At 34.4% G+C, this 9,673-nt stretch overlaps 2 protein-coding genes across 2 annotated transcripts; both read right to left on the bottom strand.

The window, feature by feature from the left end:
- Positions 1–767: 767 nt before the first annotated feature.
- Positions 768–1,939, bottom strand: LOC148933332 (uncharacterized). The gene is given in 4 exon segments (XM_089059823.1): positions 768–976; positions 1,182–1,517; positions 1,519–1,778; positions 1,873–1,939. Coding segments are annotated over 4 exon segments (762 nt in total). The 3' UTR covers positions 768–877.
- A 225-nt stretch (positions 1,940–2,164) lies between these two features.
- LOC148933331 (uncharacterized) lies at positions 2,165–5,695 on the bottom strand. Its single transcript, XM_089059822.1, has 3 exons — positions 3,444–5,695; positions 3,049–3,372; positions 2,165–2,963 (listed from the first exon to the last, which is right to left on the bottom strand). Exons 1-3 carry the CDS (start codon positions 5,693–5,695, stop codon positions 2,165–2,167), a joined length of 3,375 nt encoding a protein of 1,124 aa, XP_088915948.1.
- Between the last annotated feature and the right edge of the window lie 3,978 nt (positions 5,696–9,673).

Raw genomic sequence — 9,673 nt, 5'->3', positions numbered from 1 at the left:
GGAAAATATTTATTTTAGATAAAACTCAAAATCATGTGAAAATTTGTTATGAATTTCCTATGTCACTTCTTTTGTATTACTACTATTAAGTAATAACTAAATTAATTCATATATAATTCAATTAAATTTAAAATTTAGGGGTATTTTGTACGTGTACAGTTTATGTACGTTTATCTTTATTTGGATAACAATAAACTTACATAAACTTACATAAATACGAATTAACTTAAAATAAACTATGCTAATCATTCCGTAATAATTTAAGAAAATATTAAATTTTAAATTAAATATCTTCAAATTAAAAAAAAAATTATTCTAACAAAAAATTGTATATTTATTTTGCAAATGCTGTAAAAATTTGTATATCAAATGCAAATAATCACCAAATTCAAATCTGGATTCTTGATATATGAATCTGCTAAATTAATTTTGAATCACATTTGTTTCATGGGTTTAAACTATAGTATAACAATCTGAGCTATATGAATATGAATAAAAGAATCGGAGAATTTGGGAAGGTGAACCGCACTATTTTTGTACTAACTTTTTTTCCTAACGTATGCAATTGATGAACTTATGAAATAAACTAGGTAATCTATCAGATCAAAATATTTCTTTAAATGGAAAATAAATTTTAAAATACTATATAAGCAAAACAATCTCTGCAATTACATAAACAATAATCTCAAATCAATAAATTTTTATGACAAAAAGTAAACGAAAAAAAAAGTGAAAAGCAAATTTTATGCTTATAAGACAATTTCCTGCGGTATCCGCACATTTCGGTTATTGAGAAGCAGAGTTGTGCGCACAACCCATACACCAACTCATTAAAGAGCCGATTTAACATTCCAAACAGATCAGACCACACCAATTCCTATTTACTTTCCTCCTTTTGTCCTTCCAATACAAACTCAACATACAAATTTTTCAGAGCTATTACAACTGTAGTGATCAGTGGCCCCATTATTGCTCCCTGCTAAAGTGAAGCAAACAGCAAACATCATTTAACAGATCATCTGTCGAAGATCATCTTACATAGGATGTTCCATAATCATTGTCTAAACGATGCATGATCTGATGTAGTTTAACAGAGCTAATGAAACCATGGAAAGTGATGTTGAATTGTCTATCAAAGTATAAGTAACAAACAACAGCAGACAAAGACAGAAGTAAACTACCTCCAATGCAGAGTCAAACAATGTCATCCCACCGATGATGCTGAGACCCGTAAGATAAGCACTATGACCAGGAATATCCTCCTGTATCTCTATAGTTCCATACTCCACAAGCGCAAGATGAATGATGGACAACGTGATTGCCAATAAATATCTTCCCTCGAACACCAACTGCAGCGTTGCTGGTATTGTCGAGATCCAATGGGGAAACAGAGGCAGCAAACAGCTCACAAACGCCATCACAGTTGACATATACAAAAAGTGTATTGAGAATAATCTGAAGATAAGCCAAGTCATGCATCCTTGATAGAAGGCAATCTCAACGGTTGCTAACAGCTAGAACTCCCGAGATGGCCTTATCCAGCACTTCAACACACCGGTCTCTTGCAGAAGGTGTGATGGGGAACATATATATCACTTGCTCGGTAACTCCACCAGACTCCGATGTGATCAGATAATACAACACCCAAAAAAACACCATGGATTGTGAAACAAAGTTGAGCAGCCCTGCAGCACCGGAGAGAATGGAGCTCCAAACCAAGAACACTAGCTTAGCGCTTCCACCTAGAACAGACGTGCTACTGACGGCGTGATCACAAACTGCTTGATCCCAACGACAAATTCAGTCATGTTATACTGCATTGCCAAGGAATCAATCTGATCCGACACAGTCTCGTAGAGCTTGGTCGAATACATATGCACCGGAAAAAATAGGAAATAGATATATCAAGAACAAGATCAAAGGGATATATATTTGACATATACTACTGTTATCAAAATTTATGCTGATAAAAAAAAATCAAGTACAAGATCAATGGATTATGTGGAAGTTTAAACTATAAATTTCATTCATTTAGCAAAATCCACAATGAATGCTAGTAAAATAAAAAAGAGAGAAAAAAATTATCCATATAGTGAAAAAAATAAAAACTGACAGCAACAGCTCCTGCTCTAGAATCATCATCTATATCTCATACATTATGATATTACTCATCATCTATATCAATATTTTCATCATCAGAAAATACTATATCTTCATCCGAAGGGTATTCATCAACATCATTGATATCTATCATCCCACCATTTGGATGAAGTATTGGAGTATCATCACCAATTGCTAGATTCATATCTAACAAAGGCACAAGCATTTCATCCTCTTGGAACGGTGGCTCTATTGTTGATGTTGTCGGGTTCGGAAGTTCAACCTTAGACCTTGCTTTCACCTTACACACTTCCCACCAATCCTTTTTTACCTGATTCGTGCTAGGATACGAGCAATAATACACTTGGGTGGCTTGATTTGCTAAGACAAATGGCTCATACTTATTATACTTACGCGTGTGGTTTATAGAAACCAATTTGAAATCCTTATGAACCACTGTCCCAGAAGTTGATGGATCAAACCATTCACATTTAAATAATGTGGTCCTTTTGATTGGCATACTAGGATAATCTAACACACAAACCTCAATCAATCGGCCATAAAAATCCATCTCATCAGTGCCAAATATTTCACCCTTTATACAAACTCCACTATTCATAGTAGCTCGACGTGACTGATATGATAGTGTATGAAATCTATACCCATTAATAACATATCCATGATATGTTTTAACCTCTAACAAAGGTCCTTTGGAAAGATCCTGGATATATTTGTTCACATCATTCGGTGGCTGACATCTTACAAATCTTTTGAACCAATCAGCAAATTGTGTGTCAACAAGATTTCCTAACTCAGAATGTGATAGCCTTGGATTTGATCTTATCATTTCATCTTCAAACAATCTTTCAAAAAAAGTAAAAGAATACGAGTTAGATATTTACTAGTGTGCATTTGAAGATAAAATTAGGAAGATACGATATTACTCACTTCAGATATGTAGTTGTGACCTCAGGACAATTGAGTAGAATGTATGTATGCGCAGCATTGTATTCTCTAGTATCCATGTATCTAACTGACATTTTCCCAAGTGGGCGTCCCGCATGTTTGAAAACCGAAATAACATCGGGCCCCTCAAGAACACTATTACTTTCTCCGCCATAATTACGAGGCTCGTTCCTTATCTTTGTTTTCACATGATCCTCGAAATAATATGAACAAAATGTAGAAACTTCTTCTACCAAATAAGCATTGCATATGGATCCTTCAACTCGTGCTTTGTTCTTGACATTGTTTTTTAACCTCCTAAGGTACCTATAGGACAAATTATATAAAAATATTTTAAGATATTATATTTGTATGTTTATATAAATATCAATTTATACCTCTCAAATGGATACATCCATCGAAACTGAACTGGCCCAGCAAGACGAGCTTCATCGGCTAAATGAACTGGCAGATGCTCCATTGAGTCAAAGAAACTAGGTGGGAAAATACGTTCAAGATTGCACAAAATTATTGGAATGTTATCACTTAGCCTACCCATATCTTCAATTCTTATTGCTCTAGACGTCAAGTCCTTGAAAAATAGACATAACTCTGTGATAGCCTTCCAAACATTTTGAGGAAGAAGTTCACGAAACGCAACAGGTAGTATGCGTTGCATGAACACATGACAATCATGACTTTTCATTCCAAACATCTTTAGCTTCCTCAAATCAACACATCTACCCATATTAGACACATATCCGTCTGGAAATCGAAGACCTCTGACCCATTCACACAAGACTTTCTTTTCACGGTTGTCAAGGGTGTATGAAGCTTTTGGAAACTTCCCAGTCTCCTCGTTACGCTTTAATTCAGGTCTGGCACAATATTTATCGAGCTCTTCTCTCGACTTTGATGTGTCCTTAGTCTTCCCTTGGACGTTAAGCACGGTATTAAATACATTATCAAAGACATTTTTTTCAACGTGCATTACATCCAAATTATGTCGAATCAATAGTTCCTTCCAGTAAGGGAGATCCCAGAAGATGCTTCTTTTCTTCCATCCAGATCTAGCACGACTTGAGACAATCTTGTTCATGTCATTGAAGTCATCCATCACTCTTACCAAACCTAATGTATCTATCTCGTTCAAGATTTCTTCTCCTGACTTTGGTTCTGGTGGGCCATCTAGGATCATCGTGTTTTTACGGAATGCTTTTTTATTCTTTCGAAATGGATGATTAGTAGGTAAGAATTTTCGATGATTGTCAAACCATGATTGTTTACCACTTCTCTCTAAAGTAAACGCATCAGTGTTTTCCATGCAATGAGGACAAGCTAATCTTCCAGCTGTACTCCATCCAGACAACATAGAATATGCTGGAAAATCGCTTATGGTCCACATCAAAATTGCTCGCATTTGAAAATTTTGCTTCAATGAAATATCATAGGTAGGCACACCCACTTCCCACAATTGTTTCAGTTCATCTATTAATGGTTGTAGAAAAACATCCAACTTATCTTTAGGATTACGCGGCCCGGGAACTAACACTGTGAGGAACATGAAATGTTCCTTCATACATAGCCAAGGAGGAAGATTGTAAGGTGTTAAGATAACTGGCCACGAGGAGTACTGTTTCCCTGATTGGCCAAATGGTTGAAACCCATCCGTTGAAAGTCCTAATCGCACATTACGGCAATCTGAAGCAAATTCGGGGAATGTATTGTTAATGTGCTTCCACGCAGGAGAGTCTGCTGGATGTCGCATAACTCCATCATCAGTAGATGAAGAATGCCAACGCATTTCTTCAGCTGTGGCTTTGGATGCATATAGTCTTTGCAATCGAGGAGTCAGAGGAAAATAATACATCTTTGCTTTAGCCACCTGTTTGTTTTTATCCGCTATAGAACCAACATTTTGGTCTTGAAAGCGTGATTCGCCACAATGTCTGCATGTGTGTAACAAACTGTCGTCTCGCCAAAAAATCATACAATTATTTGGACAACAGTCAATTTTTTCAACCGGTAATCCTATGCCACGCAATAATTTTTTTGTGCTATAAAAGCTATTTGGCAATAAGTCATCATCACTTGGAAACCCTTCTTTGATCAGTTCTGTGACTCGATCATAACATTTCTCAGGCCAATGAAACTCTGCTTTCAAACTCATTAGTCGAACCACATATGACAACTGTGAATGTTTCTTGCAACCAGGCCACAACTCATTATCAGCAGCATTTAGCATATCATAAAGTTTCTGCGCATCAGGATGCGGTGGCTCATCCATGTTCTCATTGTTAAACTGAGGACCGGCAGCATCTAAAACCATCGTATGATATGTGCTTGGTGCTTCATCATTTATTTCCATACAAGAATTTCTAGTTGATTGGCTTGATGTTTCACCTTGGAACCTCCATATGTGGTAATTCTTTACAAAACCAAACTTAGAAATGTGAAATCGAACATCATCTGTCGATCTATATAGCTTATTATCGCACTTTCTACACGGGCACTTAATTTTGTCATTATCCATATAAGCTGGTTTACTCCTTGCAAATGTAATGAAACTTTCAAGCCCTTCTAAAAAATCAGGATTAAAACCAAAGTCGGGATGGTACCGCCTATACATCCACTCTCGATTTGAAGTCATTATTATATTTCCTGATCAGTAATTCAGAGCATCATATTAATTCCTAGTCAATAAGGTAGGCATGTTGTACAAACTCTTAACTAATTAGCATTCAAACACATAATTTATCAAGCTTAAAATAGAAACGATCAACAGTCAAACACATTAAATCAGAATGTAACATCAAGGCCACGAAATCACCTCACTTCAAAGCCACAAAATCACCTCACTTCACAACAAATTGGGTCGGTGAAGCCGACAAGGCTTCACCCCAAGCCTAACCACCATCTACACCCTAAAGCATGTTTCTATAAACAATTTACTCAGTACCATTACCACTATTTTCATCATGGTACAAAAAAACATAAACACAAAAGATAAAGATGCTAACCTTTGTGATAAACTCTTCTCTCAATCTGGTGCAGTTCTAAAATGTCCCAAAACAACTTAGAAGATTGAAGAGGCAGATTGCAACACTGCACAGTTTAGAATTCAACTATCTCATAATGTACTCAAGTTTTAATCCATAATGTACTCTTCGGATGACTTTCTAAATATTACCAAAAACATCTTTCTAGTAACCAAAAACCGAAATCAGTAACAAACAATAATCCTAATTAAGCAAAAGTGCGAATTAAACATAAATTCCATAATAGTATTGATCGAACATAACTTATAACCCTTTTGCCATACATTCTAAAATTGGTGCTTCTCTTTGGCCTTATTCAAAACATGAGGGAACACCACAATCACAAGCAAGTAATTGAATATGCAAAATTTAGATGAGCACTGTGGGTAGATAGAGATAGAGATAGAGAGTGGGGGAGAAAAAAACCGTGAGAGGAGAAGCAGGGATGGGCGGAATACGACGAGGAGGAGGAGGCGGCGGCGGCGGCGGCTTTGAGGACGCTGCAGTTGCGTCGTGAGAAGCAGTGGAGTCGACGGCGTAGGAGGAAGGGTTACAGTCTGTTCTATGTGGTGTACGTGTGATGAGTGAATTATATTAGAATAATTAATACTCTTTCCATTAAAATAATTGATTTATATCAATCTTATATATCACGTTGGAGATATAATTTTATTTGTAGCTTAAGCAAAACACGTCAGACAATTAAATGACATAAAACTAATTAAAATATTATTTTAATTAAGAATTGTATATTTGTTTTGGATTTGATCGTGGGAAAATTTGTTATAAATTTCCTTATATCACTTCTTTCTATTGCTATTCTATTAACAAAACTAATATTATAAATAATTCAATTAAATTGATAATTTAAGGGTATTATTCGCATACAAAGTTTATGGAAAATATTAGTAAATTTTATCTTAAATATCTACAAATTTAAGATTATTTTATTTAAAAATTGTACTCCCTCCGCTCCATGCTCCATAATAGTTGAGTCATCTTTCTATTTTAATAGCTAATATGTTCCACCATAGTAAAATCGTTTCCCTTTTTAATAAAAATCAACATCTTTTCCTCTTTCTCTTACTTTATTAATGTTCTCTTTATTTTTCTCTCTTTACTACTCCACTTTATTATCTCTTCATTTAATATATTTTGATATCTCTTTCTTAATATCGGTGACAAAATGAAATGACTTTACTACCGCAGAACGAAGGGAAAATATTTATTTAAGATCAAACTCAAAATTATATGAAAATTTGTTATGAATTTCCTATGTCACTTCTTTTGTATTACTAATATTAACTAATAACAAAAATAATTCATATATAATTCAATAAATTTAAAACTTAGGGGTATTATGTACGTGTACATTTTATGTACATTTATCTTTATTTGGATAACAATCAACTTACACAAATTGTACATACATAATCAAATTTTTTCAACATTCTCCATTGAAAATAGATTTATAAATACGAATTAACTTTAAATAAATTATGCTAATCATTCCGTAATAATTTAAGAAAGTATTAAATTTTAAATTGAATATCTTCAAATTCAAGAAAAAATAATTATTCTGACTAAAAATTGTATACTTATTTTGGATCAAACTCGAAATCGTGAAATTTTGTTAATTATAAATTTCCGAAGTAACTACTTTTGGATTGCTTTTAATTAATAATCCCTCCATCCGTGAAATGTTGTCCAGTTTTGCTATTTCGGTCCGTCCGTGAAAAGTTGTCCATTTTGCTTTGTTTTTTTTTTTCATTTTTGTACATGGACTCCACTTTCCACTAACTCTTTGCACCACATTCTATTATAAAACTAATATATATGTACGAGACCCACATTCTGCTAACCCATTTCAACTCACTTTTCTACATATTTCTTAAAATTTGTGCTGATTCAAACTTTGACAATATTTCATGGACGGAGCGAGTAACAAAACTAATTCATAAATAATTCAATTAAATTTTAAATTAAGTGGTATTATTCTAGCAGCAGAATAGTAGCGGATATTTTCCCTGCTGTAACATACTAACGGATAGGAATCCGTTGCTAAATTTATTAATTTCAAAATTTTGATTTTTTCAATACAAAATAATAATAGCAGCGGATATGTCTGCTACTCTTTTCTAGCGGATGCAAATCCGTTGCTATATTCATTAAATCTTTTAATTAATAAATAAATAATTATTAGTAACGGATTTATCTGCTACTAATTACTAGCAGGCACTGATCCGCCACCGTATCCGTTACTAAATGTGGCGCGCTGTTATGCCGCCAAATATTAATGAAAATCCGCTACTAAATCCGCTACTAACGATGGCGACGGACGTTCCGCTACAAAGTCCGCTACTAGTAGTGTCAGATCAGAGTCCGCTGCTAAATTCCGTTGCTAAATCGCGAAATTTTTGTAGTGCTAGGTGTATATATGGAGTCGTATGTAAGGCGGTATTTTTTCACCTTTTCTTGCAACTTATAATAATTCTACAAAGATGACAGAACATCTTGTAAATATATCAAATTCAACGGTAAATTATCTTCTTTCTTGAAATGAGGCAAATAATTGTGTAGTACTATACATATTTCATGCAAGGTTAAATTAAATGATGATTTCAGTTCTCTTTAAAGAAATTAGCTGAAAATTTATTTTATAATAGGATATAGTATGATCCCCATAATTTTGATCTCTGGTGAAACGTCAGCATCATCAAACAATATTTTGGCATAGCTATTAATGATGTACAATAAAGTGTATGGTGGTGAATCACATTTTGCATTTACAAGCTTGGCACAGCTGTTTCAAGTGGACACCACACCACATCATATATTGAAAGACTCACATTTTTATTAGGGAGTGGTGGTGAGAGAATAAAATATCAAGATGACGTATTGACGACTTGTATCCTTCAAAGCCAAAGAGTAATTAGTAGTACATGATAAATAACAAACCATTTTGTTTCATCAAATACCCATTGATGAGGCCCGTTTAACACTGTATTTGAGTAGTGGGCTTCACTGATTAGCCCAATATGCATTGGGCTATGATAAAAGAATTATGATCAGTTAATAAATATCTTAAATTGATAATTGGCAACTATGTCAGCATGAAGACATCTAGATGTCAACTAAATGTAGTTGATATACAAATATATTTGTGTTACATCCACTATATAGCCACTATATAGGTGGTTGACAGTTATCAATTTAAGATAGTTCAATTTAAGATAGTTGTCAACCTAATAGAACCCTCTAAACATAAAATACACACATATATTTTTTATAGATGACATTTTAAGACTTACATATATGAATAATACATCCATACAAATATGTATAATATATATCATATCAATATTGCATGCAAGAAGAAGGCTTCTTTGTGGATTTAAGGTGTGGAAGAAAACACCTAAAAGCAACAACTTCACCACTTGTTCCACTCCACGGGCAAGCCACCGTCACCCTGTAAACCCTAACTCCAACCCTAGTTCGAACCGCGGACCCGGCCTGGCGGCTCACACCCTTGAAAGAGCTCTTCATCTTCTGCTTGAAGGTGTCGCTGTTGGCGCCGCCATTGATGAGAT

Source organism: Salvia hispanica, chromosome 1 (assembly GCF_029641045.1).
Source record: "Salvia hispanica isolate PSC_SH4W2 chromosome 1, Shi_PSC_v1, whole genome shotgun sequence".
NCBI lineage: Eukaryota > Viridiplantae > Streptophyta > Magnoliopsida > Lamiales > Lamiaceae > Salvia > Salvia hispanica.
The sequence above is the reverse complement of the archived record's forward strand: the minus strand, read 5'-3'. Positions and strand labels throughout refer to the sequence as shown.